Below are 19362 nucleotides of genomic sequence, written 5' to 3'. Positions count from 1 at the left end.
ATGAGTGCTGCTAGGTTTAGTGAAGTTTCCGCGGGCCCGAAAGGACAAGCAAAGTATCAAAGAGGTCCGCTAGTTTTCAGACAAGTTTCCGCATCCACCAAAATACGATCAAACAGATTACACGGCAGAGAACAAAGAGCAGGTTAAACTTAAAAGAAGATAAAAGAGTCATGCCGAATTCTTCGGGGTTTTCTACCCTTAGTGCAAAGTTCCAAGATCACAGAATAAAAAGGGACTGAGCCAAGCACAAGGGGCTTCCCGGTTCCAGTCGCCAGAGAGAGAGCTTCCAGACGTTGCCAAAGAAGGAAAGGCTTCCAGACACCAGAGAGAGGGATCCCGGTTGAGAGTTGGTGGCAGTTCGAGCTATTGGAGATGGCAGTCGTTCAGGCATTTTCGGCGAGCCAAAGCAGAGGAGAAAAGCCGATGTAAATTACCCAAGGCAGCTTTGCTCGGAAGTTTTTCTTTTTCGCCGTGGGAGAACAACCTTTTGCTGGTTGCAGTCCACAGCCCACTATTTTCCCAATGAGATATTACTGAAGCCAGACATTCCTGAGGAAGCTCAAGATCTGAGATGAAAGAAATGCCATCAGACTCTAGTGAAAGACTTGTGACTGAATGTGCAATGCAGAGTTTTTTTGTAAGTTCAAACCTTTTGTATATTCCCTCTCATAGTAGGTTATAGAAAGACTTTTAAGAAATTGTTCAATAGTAGTAAGAAGTGTCATTAAGAGAATCGATTGGCATATTGAAAGTTGATATAAAAATTGTAAAGATAACTTAACAGAGAGTTAGCTAACCTCTTTGCAAGTAAACTAGAAGTATAATAAGTTGAATTTGTAAGCAGAGAGTAAATAAGATTGTGAGTTAAAGAAGTTAACTAGTGTTAAGGTAAATAAGTTATAATTTATGCTAAAGATTTTATAAATGGATAGAGAAAGCAATCTTCCTATTGTTTAATTCATATATAATTTGTAAATAAATGTGTTTTAATTATTTGTTAAAAGAGTGCTGCCTGATCTTTTATTTTACAACTGCACTGTTCTTAAATAAATTGGACTTGTGAGCAGGAAATAATTTAAGGCAATAAAAACGTAGTTCAGTTACTTACGAACCACGACTGTTAAAGTACACATTGATAAAAGAAACTTCGCTTGTGAGAGAGAGGGAAATCTACCGGAAGTTTTATTTAGTCTTATGGCAATGAAATGATATATTGGTGGCACAGTCTGACAAAATAAATTTCCAGTATTCATAGGCATTCAACTAGTAAATACGGAAGGTGGATAATCATAGTACGCAGTAGAGTATATAAGAAAGGATAAGAGAGAAAAAGCGCATTAGAGTAAAGCAATAAAGAATTAGGAATAGAATAAAGATAAAACAGAGTAAAGATAAAGAGATATTACATATATAAGCAGAAAAAAAAAATATGGAGCAGATAGGTGAAGATATTACAACAGCATACATTCTCTCTTTTGGTCAGCATTCAAACATTTGGGGACCCACTTTGCTGAGAGCTCCTGCATATTCAGATGTTGGTGGTAATGATTCCAACTCATTCCCTCTGAACATCCCCAGAGTCTTTGCAATGTTTATGGCCTAGTATATTTGTCTATCATCAAGGATCTTCACATGCACTGCATAGATGTTTTTAGGTGTAAATGCTATGGAAGGTCTTCCTGACCTGGGGGCATCTGTTATCTCAGGATACCCAGTTTTAAATTTGGCCACCCATCTGGCAACTGATGGATATGCTGGGGCACAGTCCTGTAAAGTAATACACATAGTTGGTTGAATCTCAGTTGTGGACTTTTCTTGCAACACAGAAAACTTGATGATGGCCCACACCTCTGTGCTTTTGAACTTCTTCAAAAACCTCTGACATGTCTTCTTATGTATATCCTAAAAGAAAAAGAACAAATTATTACAATTTGATGAAAAATGGGAGTTAAAGAATTTAAGATATGTTCTTTCTTGTGGCTATATCAGTTGCTTTAATATCATTTTTGTTCTAGGTATTCAGCAGAACTTTGCAGCTCCCCCCCCCACTGCCTTCATACAAGGAATTACATGAAGAGTAACAAGTTTCACTAATATTGTTAATAGACATTAACTAACCAGATATATACGAGGGTGGTCTGAAAAGTTATTGGCCTCAACTATAGATGGCAACACTATTGGCAACAGATTTTTTTTTCTAAGTTAATACATCTGTCATAAGCATCCATGTGAAATTGCAAGTCATTCTATCAAGTAGTTTGTTTTATACAGCTGTCTAAAGCAAAAGTGTTGTCTGTATCCCTTGAAATGGATAAAGTTGAGTACTGTAAGGTGTTATAAAAATTCTTAAAAGAAGGCTTAACGCCAAAATAAATTCATTCGAAGTTCATAACAGTTTATGAGCACTCTTCTCCTTCGTTTTCAACAATTAAGAAATGGATTGCCGAGTTTAAATGTGGCTCATCTTCATTAAATGTAGATGATCTATGTGAAGAACGTCCAAAAAGTGTAACGACACCAGAAATCATTGATCAAGTGTACAATATGGTATTGGATGACTGCTGAGTCCAAATGCGTGAAATTGCTGAGACTGTAGGCATTTCAAAAGAATGTGTAGGATATATTTTGCATGAAGAATTGCATACGAAAAAGCTTTGCACAAAATGGGTGCCTCACATGCTCACAGCAGATCAAAAATGCACTGACATGAAAATCATGAAAGTGCTAAAGCATTTCCCCTGTATCAATCCCATGAAATCTTTTAAGTAACTTAAATGTTTCTATCATATTCCCTCTTTTTTGTTTGTCAACCAACCCCTACAGTCCACACAACCTCAATCCTCAGACCACTCACCATCTTGCTCGACTATGAACCCTCTCCATAAATTCCTCATCCTCAAGAGAGCCAGGAGACAAAATCTGTGTAATCCAGATGTGGACATATTAAGATCTTATAAAGAGGAATAACAACCTCTTTATCTATATTTGTTGGTAGTGTGTTCAACAGCCAAGTAATCTTATGAACAACCTTAAGCAAATGTCCTCTAAACTTCAACTCTGTCTACTACCACCACCTATAAATCCCTAGCTTCATCTATTTCTTGGAGTACAGTTCCATCAATGTGGTACACAGCTTCTAAACTATTTATCCCAAAATGCATAACTTCATATTTCTCCACATTAAACTGACACCCATTATCTTTTGCCCATGCTGACAGCCTATTAAAATCATTCTGCAAGCTTTACACATTGCTTTGATTCACTATTACTCTACCTAATTTTGTATCATCAGCAAACAACTGAATATTTCCTTTCAGGTTATTTCCTATATCATTTATGTATAAATTACAGAGTAGTAGGTCTAACACCAAACATTGCAACACAACCACTAGTCACCAGCTTTTACCTGAATTCTGCTCTTTCGTACACCACTTTCTCATATCTGTTCAGCAGCCACCCTCAGTGATCACATCCATTCTCCATTTTTTCTAATTTGCATAACAGATGGTATCCTGTCAAATTTCTTTGCAAAATTCAGCAGAATCATCACGTAATTATTTTCTTTATCCAACTCAGTTGTCACTGTATTATAAGAAGTTAATAAGGCATGACTGCTCTTCACAATGTTGCCCCTCAGAACATCATATTCTTATCCACCCATTCTTGAATTCTCATTCTGACCAATTTTTCCAGTATTTCCACCACCACACGATATAATTTTTGCAAACACTCCAGAAGACCTTAATATAATTTATAGAAGATCTATATAAAGAAAACAGAAAATTTGGTCTAAAAATAAACAGAGGAAAAACTAAAATCCATGTTTAATCATTTTGTAACACCAAAAAACATAATAATAGAAAACTATTTCTTAGAAAGAATCTCTTATACTTACGTCATATCACTGATCTAAACAGTGGACTCCGAAAGGAAATAAACAGAAGAACTTAACCAGCACGCAGTGCATTTGTAAAATTGAAACATATTTTTCAAAACAAGCTGATGCTAGGCATCACATTAAAAGATAAGAAACAAAACACCTGGATAAGAATCGAGACTCATATTACAGACATCATTCTTTACCACAAGCAACTAAAATGGAAATGTCCCATCCAGAAGAGAAGATGAGCGATGGACCACCAAACTAACAAATTGGATTCCAAAAGAAGGGAAATGAGGCCGAGGACGTCCTAAAAGAAGATGGGATGATGAACTGTCAAACTCTGTCGGAAAAAATTGGTCAACCATAGTCAAGAACAGAGAAAGATGGAAAGAGCTGGAGGGACTTCATCTAGCAGTGAACTGAAAATGGCTGAAAAGAAGAAGAAGATTGCAGGTGAGAGAAAGAAATTAATGCTGCTCCAGATGGAGCTAAGACAACATATGTGAGAAGTGAAGATGGAAAATGTTGGGATGTTTGCAATTTTCTATCCTATCCTATCCCAATGGCTTTAACAGGCCTTTAAGGCCCACAACTTTCCAAGCATGCTTGGATTTCGTAACCAAAATACGAGGATAGAATGGTCACTCCTATGCCTCAAGGTATTCTTGGCTGTATCCCTGTGTGTTCAAGGGGCCGGTTTGCCTGCTTGCGGGATGAAAAACACCAGATAAACTGGTGGAAAAAACCCTACTGCCCGCGCCCAAGACCGGCTAACTTGGCTATGGCTGAGGAAGATCCTTCAGCTCCTCACGTCTCCGACGGGAATCGAGCCTAGGACACTCCTTCCCCAGGCATATGGTTGCGAAGTGCAAAGCCACTAGGCTAACCGCGTGGACCTTATTGCAATTTTCTGCATATAAACTAATATCATTGTGGGAAACTCCATGTATCCCAAGATACATCAAACGAGGATCACAGTAACCTCATTAATCAGATAATGCCTATTAGGTTGGTCGATTGGTAGAGCCTCTGCTACTAATGGCTCACGCAAAAAGTTAAGCAAGTTTGAGTGTGGTTAGTAGTTGGAAGGGAATCAATCGTTCGATGCTGTTGGCACACTCTCCCTCGATGAGTCTTTGGGCTCCCTGGAGGTGTCACATAATAATCTCTCTCTTTCAACTCATTGACTGACAACTATAAATCACCTCTAGAAATGCATTTCAGTCATTCACCATTTACCAGCAAAAAATCCTTAGTCCACACATTCTTGATAACCACTCTTAAGAAAACTCATTACTCCTTGTTCTTGCAAGTGCAATCCTATACCAACAAAATTTCTTCTGCATATTTCTATAAAACCTCTTTAGCAACTTTTATCATATAATCTCTGTTTTTACCTATGAACTAAACCAGTCACCATTTGAGTTACTCACCTCTGAATCCTCTCCAACATTTCACATCCCCAGAAAAAACAAAATATGCACACATATTTCTCTTTGCTTGACTTTTATTGAAACTGAAATTGGGACAGACATAGAATATAAAAAAAATATCAATTTCTTACAAAGAGCTTCTGCAGCTTAGTCTGCAACAATGATGCCCTTAGACCAGGATTCAAAACCCATATAGGATGTGAACAATCTTTATAAAGACTTTTCAACTGAAAGCAAGTTAACCAGTCTCGTATGAAAGCAGTAGGAATTTATCTCCCAGAAACTTTGGTTTTCATTCCATAAGACAGACAAACCAGTTAGAGAATAGACACAATTGACAGACATAGCTGACAAGATTAATAACCCTGTCAGGACATTAATTGGTTTCTATGAAGCCAATCTTGACCATGACAGGCCACAGGGATACTGGACGAAATAGGGAAAAAGAAAATCAAGTCTTTACTCTGGAGACCAAACACAGTATACGGGAACATCAAGTGCTAAAAGTAAGCCAAGTGGTATCCATGCAACAAAACTCATTATCACCTAGTGCCACAGAGACTTTGCCTTTCCTCTAAGGCAGGCTTGCACAACTTGATTGTCTTTGAGGGCCAAACCCAGCTTGGACTACCTGACCAAGGGCCAGATCACTTCAGACCTAGAATCTTAGACTAGTCCACTGCAGCTAAACTTACGTAAATTTGTTAGTAGATCTACAGTAAATACTAATTAATATGCATATTTACATTTTTTTTTTTTTTATTTTTTATTTTTTTTTTTTTTTAGGTAGTTACAATTAAAATTATAATCAAAATTATTTACAAACAGATATAGCTGCAAAATTTCTCAGAGGAGAGAATGGAAACAATAAGAGAGAGGGAATGGTAAGAGGTATAATGTATGGTGACTCAATGATCTGTGGTGTTCAAGATAGGATGCTTGAGGAGTGTTTGCCAGGAGGAACAATAGAAAGGGTGGCTATGGCAATTAAGAGAGGTGAAAGGGGGGATGAGATGATTGTGATGGTAGGAACGAATGACTTGAGTGGTAATGTAAGTCGGGCAGCGAGAGATATGAGGATTTTGCTTGAGACTGTACGGAAGAAGACAGAGAGAGGAAAAATAGTGTGTGTATTGCCTAGGTATGATAATGATGAGCTGAGCAGAAGAGCGGTGATATTGAATGGCATAATAGCAAGAATGTGTGACAAGAGAGGACTGGTATATGTGGATGCTTGGAGTGCGTTTCAGGAAAAAGAGGAATTGTATGCGAGAGACCGTTTACATTAGAATGAGGAAGGACATAGGCATCTGGAGAGATTGCTGTTCTGAATGAGTCAGTGTGTCCCAGGGAGGATGATAGCAGGGGGTGGCCTCTTGTGGGAATGGATACTTGGGAGAAGGGAGACGATGTCAGGTAACACTGAGCCCAGTGGAGTCTAGAAGGGATAATGCTGGGTATAGAAACAATGGCATTTATATGCTTTATACTAATGCCAGGAGTATCCAGAATAAGGGAGAGGAATTGGTGGCGCAGATAGCATCAGCCTGGCCAAAAATTATTGGGATCACTGAGACGTGGTTGACAGAAGTGGATATAATAACAGGTATAGAAGTCGCTGGGTATAGCATTTTTCATCAGGATAGGAGGGGAAAGCGTGGTGGTGGGGTACTGCTTATGATAAGTGATGACCTATGTCCTCTAAGAGTGGAGGCTTTGGAAGGAAGTGAGACAAATGATTCTGAGAGCATATGGTGTGAGGTAGACAAGACAGGATATTTAGTGGGGTGTTGCTACAGACCCAGGAGCACGGAGAATGGGGACCAGGAGATGTTTAGACAGCTAAGTTCGGCAAGTAAAAGAAGAATGATTGTTATGGGAGATTTTAACTACAGTAGTATAAATTGGAGAGAGGAAGATGAATGTAGCAATAGTGAAATGGAATTTCTAGAATTCTTGAGGGACAAATGTCTTAGGCAACATGTAACAGAGGGAACAAGAGTTTTAGATTTGGTTATAGCATTAGAAGAGTTGAGAGGATGGAGGTGGAGAGGATGTTGCGAGTGGGAACACTGAATGTTGGAAGCATGACTGGAAGGGGAAGAGAGGTGGCAGACATGATGAGGAAGAGGAAGTTGGACATTTTGTGTGTGCAGGAGACAAGGTGAAAAGGGGGAAAGGCAAAGGAACTGGGAGGTGGATATAAATTGTTCTACTCTGGAGCGAATAACGAGGGAAGAAATGGTGTAGGAATTGTGGTGTGTGGCAGAATGAAGGGTGAAGTACTGGACGTGGGTAGAAGGAACGACAGGATCATGCAAATAAAATTGAGTCTTGGAGAAGAGCGGGTGGTCGTATTATGTGTATATGCCCCGCAAGTTGGTTGTACAGCAGAGGAAAAAGATGAGTTCTGGAACGTGTTAGATGAAGAAATGAGGGAATTGGAAGAAAATGAGATGGTGATTGTCGGAGGAGACTTGAACGGGCACATAGGAAGACAGAATAGAGACTGTGAAAGGGTGCATGGTGGCCACGGAGTGGGAATGATGAACCAGGAAGGAGAGAGGGTTGTGGACTTTGCAGTAGCGTTTGATCTGGCAATTGTGAACTCGTTTTTCTTCAAGAGGGAAGAACATTTGATAACATTTAGAAGTGGTAACAACAGCTCACAAATTGACTACATTTTGACTAGAAGAAAACATCTTAAGGTTGTGACAAATTGTAAAGTAATTCCAACAGATCAAGTAGCACAACGACACCGACTGCTGCGCGCAGACTTTAAAATAAGATCGAAGATAAGAACTTCTGGTTGCCATGGGATGAAGACAATTAAGTGGTTTCACTTAAAAGAGGAGAGTGTGAGGAATCGTTTTAGGGAGAGAGTGTTAGAGAGGATTTCGGATGGACTGGAAAGTGTACAAGATTGGTGGAAACATAATTCAAAAGTAATCCTGAGCTGTGCAATCGAGGTGCTTGGTGAGACATCTGGAAAGATTAGAGAGCAGAAGGAGGGTTGGTGGTGGAATAATGATGTACAAGTGGCAGTGACAGCTAAGAGGAAGGCAAAGCAGAAGTGGGATGAGTCAAGAGTGGAAGAGGACAGAGAGGTTTACAAAGAGAGAAAGCAAGAAGCCAGGAGAGTTGTGGCACAGGCGAAGGCCATGGCATATCAAGATCTGTATGATCAATTAGAAACAAAGGAAGGACAGAGAAAAATTTACCAACTAGCGAAAGGTAGAAATAAAGCAGCTAAGGACATCTTACATGTGAGGCAGATCAAAGATGCTGAAGGAAGAGTATTATGGAGGGATGTGGACATAAGAAACAGATGGAAAATATACTTTGAGGGACTTTTGAATGAGGAAAATGCAAGGACTCACAGAGGAGATGGGCAGCCTTCTGAGGGAATGGTGCAGAACATCAGTAGAATGGAAGTGACGGAGGCCATGAAGAGGATGAGGAATGGAAAAGCGGTGGGCGCCGACAGAATTCCAGTGGAGGCATGGAAGGCACTGGGGGAAGAGGGAATTGACCTGCTGTGGGACCTGTTCATGAAAGTTTGCCAACAGGAAAATATACCCGAGGAATGGAGGGAGAGTACTCTTGTTCCCATCTACAAGGGTAAAGGGGATGCACAAGACTGGAAAAATTCCAGAGGAATAAAGTTGATGTCCCACACAATGAAGATCCTAGAAAGGGTTCTTGATGGTAGATTGAGAGAGGAGGTGGAGATTGCAAAGGAACAATTTGGCTTCATGCCTGGTAGATCAACAACAGATGCTATCTTTGGGTTACGACAGATGATGGAAAAATATCGAGAGAAACAAAGGGAGCTACATCTGGTGTTTATTGATCTGGAGAAAGCATACGATAGAGTGCCAAGGCAAGAAGTCTGGAGGTGTCTGAGGGAGAAGAAGGTGCCGGAGAAATATGTCAGGTTGGTGCGGGAAATGTACAGAAATGTGAAGACAAGTGTTCGGACCTGTTTGGGACAGACAGAAAGTTTTCAAGTAACAGTTGGCTTGCATCAAGGGTCAGCATTAAGTCCGTTTCTGTTTAATATTGTGATGGAGGTGGTAACAGAGGAGGTGAGAGAAGATGCACCTTGGACAATGTTGTATGCAGATGACATCTTGCTGTGTGTAGATTCAAGAGAAGAAGTGGAAACTAAACTGGAAAGATGGAGAAAAGTACTGGAAGAGAGAGGTATGAGACTGAGCAGAAGTAAGACAGAGTATATGTGTTGCGCAGTGGGCGGTGGCCAGGAGACAGATCTGGAGCTGGAAGGAAATGTCATCAGGAAGGTGAGAGACTTTAGATACTTAGGCTCAACAGTGGAAGAAGATGGAGGAGCTGAGAAGGAAGTGGGATGCAGGATACAAGCGGGTTGGAGGAACTGGAGGGAGATGGCTGGAGTGTTATGCGATAAGAGGGTGCCGATCAATCTGAAAGGCAAAATTTATAGGACAGTAGTGAGGCCAGCTATGACATATGCTATAGAAACTGTGGCCCTGAGGAAAAATAACATCAGCAGGATGGAAGTAGCAGAGATGAAAATGCTTAGGTGGATGTGCGGTGTGACCAGAAAGGATCATCTGAGAAATGACTATGTCAGGGGAACAGTGAAAGTTACGAACTTAGACCACTAGTCACAGCGATCTTTACCTGAATTCTGCTCTTTCGTACACCACTTTCTCATATCTGTTCAGCAGCCACCCTCAGTGATCACATCCATTCTCCATTTTTTTCTAATTTGCATAACAGATGGTATCCTGTCCAAATTTCTTTGCAAAATTCAGCAGAATCATCACGTAATTATTTTCTCTTTATCCAACTCAGTTGTCACTGTATTATAAGAAGTTAATAAGGCATGACTGCTCTTCACAATGTTGCCCCCTCAGAACATCATATTCTTATCCACCCATTCTTGAATTCTCATTCTGACCAATTTTTCCAGTATTTCCACCACCACACGATATAATTTTTGCAAACACTCCAGAAGACCTTAATATAATTTATAGAAGATCTATATAAAGAAAACAGAAAATTTGGTCTAAAAATAAACAGAGGAAAAACTAAAATCCATGTTTAATCATTTTGTAACACCAAAAAACATAATAATAGAAAACTATTTCTTAGAAAGAATCTCTTATACTTACGTCATATCACTGATCTAAACAGTGGACTCCGAAAGGAAATAAACAGAAGAACTTAACCAGCACGCAGTGCATTTGTAAAATTGAAACATATTTTTCAAAACAAGCTGATGCTAGGCATCACATTAAAAGATAAGAAACAAAACACCTGGATAAGAATCGAGACTCATATTACAGACATCATTCTTTACCACAAGCAACTAAAATGGAAATGTCCCATCCAGAAGAGAAGATGAGCGATGGACCACCAAACTAACAAATTGGATTCCAAAAGAAGGGAAATGAGGCCGAGGACGTCCTAAAAGAAGATGGGATGATGAACTGTCAAACTCTGTCGGAAAAAATTGGTCAACCATAGTCAAGAACAGAGAAAGATGGAAAGAGCTGGAGGGACTTCATCTAGCAGTGAACTGAAAATGGCTGAAAAGAAGAAGAAGATTGCAGGTGAGAGAAAGAAATTAATGCTGCTCCAGATGGAGCTAAGACAACATATGTGAGAAGTGAAGATGGAAAATGTTGGGATGTTTGCAATTTTCTATCCTATCCTATCCCAATGGCTTTAACAGGCCTTTAAGGCCCACAACTTTCCAAGCATGCTTGGATTTCGTAACCAAAAATACGAGGATAGAATGGTCACTCCTATGCCTCAAGGTATTCTTGGCTGTATCCCTGTGTGTTCAAGGGGCCGGTTTGCCTGCTTGCGGGATGAAAAACACCAGATAAACTGGTGGAAAAAAACCCTACTGCCCGCGCCCAAGACCGGCTAACTTGGCTATGGCTGAGGAAGATCCTTCAGCTCTCCTCACGTCTCCGACGGGAATCGAGCCTAGGGACACTCCCTTCCCCAGGCATATGGTTGCGAAGTGCAAAGCCACTAGGCTAACCGCGTGGACCTTATTGCAATTTTCTGCATATAAACTAATATCATTGTGGGAAACTCCATGTATCCCAAGATACATCAAACGAGGATCACAGTAACCTCATTAATCAGATAATGCCTATTAGGTTGGTCGATTGGGTAGAGCCTCTGCTACTAATGGCTCACGCAAAAAGTTAAGCAAGTTTGAGTGTGGTTAGTAGTTGGAAGGGAATCAATCGTTCGATGCTGTTGGCACACTCTCCCTCGATGAGTCTTTGGGCTCCCTGGGAGGTGTCACATAATAATCTCTCTCTTTCAACTCATTGACTGACAACTATAAATCACCTCTAGAAATGCATTTCAGTCATTCACCATTTACCAGCAAAAAATCCTTAGTCCACACATTCTTGATAACCACTCTTAAGAAAAACTCATTACTCCTTGTTCTTGCAAGTGCAATCCCTATACCAACAAAATTTCTTCTGCATATTTCTATAAAACCTCTTTAGCAACTTTTATCATATAATCTCTGTTTTTTACCTATGAACTAAACCAGTCACCATTTGAGTTACTCACCTCTGAATCCTCTCCAACATTTCACATCCCCAGAAAAAACAAAATATGCACACATATTTCTCTTTGCTTGACTTTTATTGAAACTGAAATTGGGACAGACATAGAATATAAAAAAAATATCAATTTCTTACAAAGAGCTTCTGCAGCTTAGTCTGCAACAATGATGCCCTTAGACCAGGATTCAAAACCCATATAGGATGTGAACAATCTTTATAAAGACTTTTCAACTGAAAGCAAGTTAACCAGGTCTCGTATGAAAGCAGTAGGAATTTATCTCCCAGAAACTTTGGTTTTCATTCCATAAGACAGACAAACCATTAGAGAATAGACACAATTGACAGACATAGCTGACAAGATTAATAAACCCTGTCAGGACATTAATTGGTTTCTATGAAGCCAATCTTGACCATGACAGGCCACAGGGATACTGGACGAAATAGGGAAAAAGAAAATCAAGTCTTTACTCTGGAGACCAAACACAGTATACACGGGAACATCAAGTGCTAAAAGTAAGCCAAGTGGGTATCCCATGCAACAAAACTCATTATCACCTAGTGCCACAGAGACTTTGCCTTTCCTCTAAGGCAGGCTTGCACAACTTGATTGTCTTTGAGGGCCAAACCCAGCTTGGACTACCTGACCAAGGGCCAGATCACTTCAGACCTAGAATCTTAGACTAGTCCACTGCAGCTAAACTTACGTAAATTTGTTAGTAGATCTACAGTAAATACTAATTAATATGCATATTTACATTTTTTTTTTTTTTATTTTTTATTTTTTTTTTTTTTAGGTAGTTACAATTAAAATTATAATCAAAATTATTTACAAACAGATATAGCTGCAAAATTTCTCAGAGGAGAGAATGGAAACAATAAGAGAGAGGGAATGGTAAGAGGTATAATGTATGGTGACTCAATGATCTGTGGTGTTCAAGATAGGATGCTTGAGGAGTGTTTGCCAGGAGGAACAATAGAAAGGGTGGCTATGGCAATTAAGAGAGGTGAAAGGGGGGATGAGATGATTGTGATGGTAGGAACGAATGACTTGAGTGGTAATGTAAGTCGGGCAGCGAGAGATATGAGGATTTTGCTTGAGACTGTACGGAAGAAGACAGAGAGAGGAAAAATAGTGTGTGTATTGCCTAGGTATGATAATGATGAGCTGAGCAGAAGAGCGGTGATATTGAATGGCATAATAGCAAGAATGTGTGACAAGAGAGGACTGGTATATGTGGATGCTTGGAGTGCGTTTCAGGAAAAAGAGGAATTGTATGCGAGAGACCGTTTACATTAGAATGAGGAAGGACATAGGCATCTGGAGAGATTGCTGTTCTGAATGAGTCAGTGTGTCCCAGGGAGGATGATAGCAGGGGGTGGCCTCTTGTGGGAATGGATACTTGGGAGAAGGGAGACGATGTCAGGTAACACTGAGCCCAGTGGAGTCTAGAAGGGATAATGCTGGGTATAGAAACAATGGCATTTATATGCTTTATACTAATGCCAGGAGTATCCAGAATAAGGGAGAGGAATTGGTGGCGCAGATAGCATCAGCCTGGCCAAAAATTATTGGGATCACTGAGACGTGGTTGACAGAAGTGGATATAATAACAGGTATAGAAGTCGCTGGGTATAGCATTTTTCATCAGGATAGGAGGGGAAAGCGTGGTGGTGGGGTACTGCTTATGATAAGTGATGACCTATGTCCTCTAAGAGTGGAGGCTTTGGAAGGAAGTGAGACAAATGATTCTGAGAGCATATGGTGTGAGGTAGACAAGACAGGATATTTAGTGGGGTGTTGCTACAGACCCAGGAGCACGGAGAATGGGGACCAGGAGATGTTTAGACAGCTAAGTTCGGCAAGTAAAAGAAGAATGATTGTTATGGGAGATTTTAACTACAGTAGTATAAATTGGAGAGAGGAAGATGAATGTAGCAATAGTGAAATGGAATTTCTAGAATTCTTGAGGGACAAATGTCTTAGGCAACATGTAACAGAGGGAACAAGAGTTTTAGATTTGGTTATAGCATTAGAAGAGTTGAGAGGATGGAGGTGGAGAGGATGTTGCGAGTGGGAACACTGAATGTTGGAAGCATGACTGGAAGGGGAAGAGAGGTGGCAGACATGATGAGGAAGAGGAAGTTGGACATTTTGTGTGTGCAGGAGACAAGGTGAAAAGGGGGAAAGGCAAAGGAACTGGGAGGTGGATATAAATTGTTCTACTCTGGAGCGAATAACGAGGGAAGAAATGGTGTAGGAATTGTGGTGTGTGGCAGAATGAAGGGTGAAGTACTGGACGTGGGTAGAAGGAACGACAGGATCATGCAAATAAAATTGAGTCTTGGAGAAGAGCGGGTGGTCGTATTATGTGTATATGCCCCGCAAGTTGGTTGTACAGCAGAGGAAAAAGATGAGTTCTGGAACGTGTTAGATGAAGAAATGAGGGAATTGGAAGAAAATGAGATGGTGATTGTCGGAGGAGACTTGAACGGGCACATAGGAAGACAGAATAGAGACTGTGAAAGGGTGCATGGTGGCCACGGAGTGGGAATGATGAACCAGGAAGGAGAGAGGGTTGTGGACTTTGCAGTAGCGTTTGATCTGGCAATTGTGAACTCGTTTTTCTTCAAGAGGGAAGAACATTTGATAACATTTAGAAGTGGTAACAACAGCTCACAAATTGACTACATTTTGACTAGAAGAAAACATCTTAAGGTTGTGACAAATTGTAAAGTAATTCCAACAGATCAAGTAGCACAACGACACCGACTGCTGCGCGCAGACTTTAAAATAAGATCGAAGATAAGAACTTCTGGTTGCCATGGGATGAAGACAATTAAGTGGTTTCACTTAAAAGAGGAGAGTGTGAGGAATCGTTTTAGGGAGAGAGTGTTAGAGAGGATTTCGGATGGACTGGAAAGTGTACAAGATTGGTGGAAACATAATTCAAAAGTAATCCTGAGCTGTGCAATCGAGGTGCTTGGTGAGACATCTGGAAAGATTAGAGAGCAGAAGGAGGGTTGGTGGTGGAATAATGATGTACAAGTGGCAGTGACAGCTAAGAGGAAGGCAAAGCAGAAGTGGGATGAGTCAAGAGTGGAAGAGGACAGAGAGGTTTACAAAGAGAGAAAGCAAGAAGCCAGGAGAGTTGTGGCACAGGCGAAGGCCATGGCATATCAAGATCTGTATGATCAATTAGAAACAAAGGAAGGACAGAGAAAAATTTACCAACTAGCGAAAGGTAGAAATAAAGCAGCTAAGGACATCTTACATGTGAGGCAGATCAAAGATGCTGAAGGAAGAGTATTATGGAGGGATGTGGACATAAGAAACAGATGGAAAATATACTTTGAGGGACTTTTGAATGAGGAAAATGCAAGGACTCACAGAGGAGATGGGCAGCCTTCTGAGGGAATGGTGCAGAACATCAGTAGAATGGAAGTGACGGAGGCCATGAAGAGGATGAGGAATGGAAAAGCGGTGGGCGCCGACAGAATTCCAGTGGAGGCATGGAAGGCACTGGGGGAAGAGGGAATTGACCTGCTGTGGGACCTGTTCATGAAAGTTTGCCAACAGGAAAATATACCCGAGGAATGGAGGGAGAGTACTCTTGTTCCCATCTACAAGGGTAAAGGGGATGCACAAGACTGGAAAAATTCCAGAGGAATAAAGTTGATGTCCCACACAATGAAGATCCTAGAAAGGGTTCTTGATGGTAGATTGAGAGAGGAGGTGGAGATTGCAAAGGAACAATTTGGCTTCATGCCTGGTAGATCAACAACAGATGCTATCTTTGGGTTACGACAGATGATGGAAAAATATCGAGAGAAACAAAGGGAGCTACATCTGGTGTTTATTGATCTGGAGAAAGCATACGATAGAGTGCCAAGGCAAGAAGTCTGGAGGTGTCTGAGGGAGAAGAAGGTGCCGGAGAAATATGTCAGGTTGGTGCGGGAAATGTACAGAAATGTGAAGACAAGTGTTCGGACCTGTTTGGGACAGACAGAAAGTTTTCAAGTAACAGTTGGCTTGCATCAAGGGTCAGCATTAAGTCCGTTTCTGTTTAATATTGTGATGGAGGTGGTAACAGAGGAGGTGAGAGAAGATGCACCTTGGACAATGTTGTATGCAGATGACATCTTGCTGTGTGTAGATTCAAGAGAAGAAGTGGAAACTAAACTGGAAAGATGGAGAAAAGTACTGGAAGAGAGAGGTATGAGACTGAGCAGAAGTAAGACAGAGTATATGTGTTGCGCAGTGGGCGGTGGCCAGGAGACAGATCTGGAGCTGGAAGGAAATGTCATCAGGAAGGTGAGAGACTTTAGATACTTAGGCTCAACAGTGGAAGAAGATGGAGGAGCTGAGAAGGAAGTGGGATGCAGGATACAAGCGGGTTGGAGGAACTGGAGGGAGATGGCTGGAGTGTTATGCGATAAGAGGGTGCCGATCAATCTGAAAGGCAAAATTTATAGGACAGTAGTGAGGCCAGCTATGACATATGCTATAGAAACTGTGGCCCTGAGGAAAAATAACATCAGCAGGATGGAAGTAGCAGAGATGAAAATGCTTAGGTGGATGTGCGGTGTGACCAGAAAGGATCATCTGAGAAATGACTATGTCAGGGGAACAGTGAAAGTTACGAACTTAGGAGCGAAAATACAGGAGGCAAGGTTGAGATGGTTTGGTCATGTGATGAGGAGGGAGGACGAATATGTGGGAAGAAGGGTCATGCAGATGGATGTGCAAGGAAGGCGGAAGCGTGGGCGGTCAAAGAAGAGATGGAGGGAGCTGGTAGAAGAGGACTTGAAGATGAAGAACTTGGATGTGGTGACAGCCCAAGACAGGAAGGTGTGGAGGAGACTCATAACAAACAGTGACCCCACTTAAGTGGGAGAAGCTGTAGAAGAAGATTAGAAGAGTTGATAATAACTGAGATGACATCTCTCCCACCAGTTGGAGAGAGTGACCATATGGTTTTGACTTGGAAAATGAATAGACATGCAGGAGTATCAAAGAGACGGGAACTTATGTGGAATTATAATGCAGGTGATTATAATAGTCTTAGACGTCAACTTCGGGAAGTTTCATGGAGGGAGGAATTGGAAAGCCGGGATATCGTTAGTGCATGGGAAATTGTGAAAGAATATTTGTTAGCAGCAATGGTAAGTTGTATACCACAAGTGAAGAAGAGAACACAATTTGGAGTAAAGTGGATGACAAACAATATTAAACAGGAATTGCATGTGAAAAAGAGGGCTATGGAAGAGATATAAAGAGACACGTGAAGAGAGAATGCGTGAAGAATATAAGACACAGGCCAGAAGAGTGACTAGTGTGGTAAGGAAAGCGAAACTGGAACATGAGAGGAGATTGGCCCTAAGATCCAAAGAAAATCCTAAGGAATTTGTTAGCTATATGGCTAGTAGGAGGAGAAATGACTGTGGAAGAATGATATTGTGGGATAAAAATGGGAATAGAGTGACTGATGCAGAGGACATAGTGGAATTGTTCAATGAACACTTTATTGGAGTATTTCATCTTAGAGAAATCAGTTTTAATGCTAGAGGGATAGAGCAGGTTCAAGGTTTAGAGGTACAGGAGGAGAGTGTGTTTCAGATACTGAGAACTCTGGATGTCAATAAAGCTTTGGGACTGGATGGTATTTCACAACGAGTTTTGAGAGAATATGCTAGGGAACTGACAGTGCATTTAACCTGGCTTTTCAATGAAAGTCTAGCATCAGCAAAAGTGCCCAGGGAATGGAAGGAAGGTAAGATAGTGCCATTGCATAAGGGTGGTAACAGTCTGGAATGGTCTATAATTAGACACGTCTGTGTGTCATCAGTAGTTGTTAAGATCTTGGAGAAAGTAGTGAGGGACCGTATACAGCACTGGGCAGATGAGGGTAATGTTATCTGTGAGAGTCAACATGGATTTGTGAAAGGGCGCTCTTGTTTTAGCAATATGCTAGCCTTTTATAATAAAGTTACAAGAACATTAGATGAGGGAAAGGCATATACTGCAATTTTCTTAGACTTAGCAAAGGCATTTGACAGGGTGCCACATGATAAACTGATATTTAAGTTGCAACACATGGGTCTGGATGTCAGATTGGTCAACTGGATTCAGGATTGGCTGCCTGATAGGTATCAGAGAGTTGTGTATGGTGGAGCAGTTTCAAGGAGACAGAGGGTTACAAGTGGGGTCCCACAGGGCTCAGTACTAGGACCTATATTGTTTAACCTTTATATCAATGACATTGCCAGTGGATTGCAAGGGGATATTCAGTTGTTTGCAGATGATGCGAAGCTGGGAAGGATTATTAGTAATAGTGCAGATGTGGTAGCCCTGCAAGAGGATTTGAATAAGCTAGATAGATGGACAAATGAATGGGGGTGTCAGTTTAATGCAGCAAAATGTAAGGGCTTGAGGTTTGGGAAACATCGATGGGATGTTGCATACTCTATGGGAGGAGTTATACTGGAGGAAGTTGGGGAGACAAGAGATCTGGGGTTGATGAGTGATAGAAACCTGAAGTTTAGGGGACATATTGTAAAGGTGGTGAAGGTAACACAGAGGATTGCTGCAATTATGAGAAGGACACTGACCTGCAGAGATAAGAGGGTTATCATTCCGTGGTATAAGTGTCTGATCAGACCACACTTGGATTATTGTTCTCAGATTTGGTCCCCAGGATTTGAAGGGGATAAATTAACTGTGGAAAAGATACAAAGATGGTCTCAGGACTGTACAAGGATAGTTATGAGAATCGGCTGAGGGAATGTGGACTGCAGAGTTTGGCAGATAGAAGAAGGAGAAGTGATATGATCGAGACTTTTAAACTGTTGCGAGGTGGTTACAGGGTTGACACTGGGGAATTCTTTCGCTTGGTTGAACAGCGGGAAGGAGTGATGACAAGAGGCCATCCCTGGAAGTTACGAAAGAAAACTGTGAGCAAGAGGGCGAGGAGTGGTTTCTTTGCATGGAGGGTGGTTGAGCCGTGGAATGCATTGCCTGATAGAGTGGTGAGGCCGAGAACGGTCAATGAGTTTAAGGAGTGGTATGATAGACTTTGTGTTTCTTAGGGTGAACCTCCCCTCGATGAGACAGACTTTATGTTCTTAGGAAGGACCTCCTACGATGAGTCTTTTGACTCCATGGAGGCCTGAATAATAATAATAATAATAATACCACTTAAACATAAACACAAAGTTTACTAATAATATCACACTTATTCTCAGTGAAATATCAGTGACTGAATGTCACAATGTGACACATTGCATTTCTTTGTTGCCACTATTTTAACGAAGTTTGGTGTCATGTTTGAAGTGGCTGTTCTTAATATGGCCTCTAAATTGATATCATTTAATGAAAGCTGTTCGGTTTTGTTCAAGTTCATGACCGAAAATGTTTGTTCACAAGTATACTGTATGTGCTCCCAAACATACAAAATACCTG

The 19362-nt window shown here is 40.9% G+C and overlaps 1 protein-coding gene across 8 annotated transcripts in view; it reads right to left on the bottom strand.

Moving 5' to 3' along the window:
• The window catches only part of LOC150101313 (ras-related protein Rab-22A-like), a 377479-nt gene that overhangs the window by 75838 nt on the left and 282279 nt on the right, over nucleotides 1-19362 (bottom strand). Inside the window, exon 1 of one of the 8 annotated variants that reach the window (XM_090400385.1) lies at nucleotides 1466-1796. The exons of 5 other annotated variants lie outside the window; for them this stretch is intronic. In XM_090400385.1, coding sequence (XP_090256511.1) covers nucleotides 1466-1559 — 94 coding nt within the window. In that variant the 5' untranslated portion in view covers nucleotides 1560-1796. Of the gene's footprint in view, nucleotides 1-1465; nucleotides 1797-19362 lie in introns of those variants that run through there. 2 more of the 8 variants (XM_090400386.1, XM_090400387.1) reach the window with 2 other exon arrangements.

The sequence above is a fragment of the Typopeltis vanoorti genome, chromosome 11 (genome assembly GCF_054136105.1).
Source record: "Typopeltis vanoorti isolate ZY-2024b chromosome 11, IOZ_Tvanoo_1.0, whole genome shotgun sequence".
Taxonomy (NCBI): domain Eukaryota; kingdom Metazoa; phylum Arthropoda; class Arachnida; order Uropygi; family Thelyphonidae; genus Typopeltis; species Typopeltis vanoorti.
This window is presented reverse-complemented; position numbering and strand designations above follow the sequence as displayed.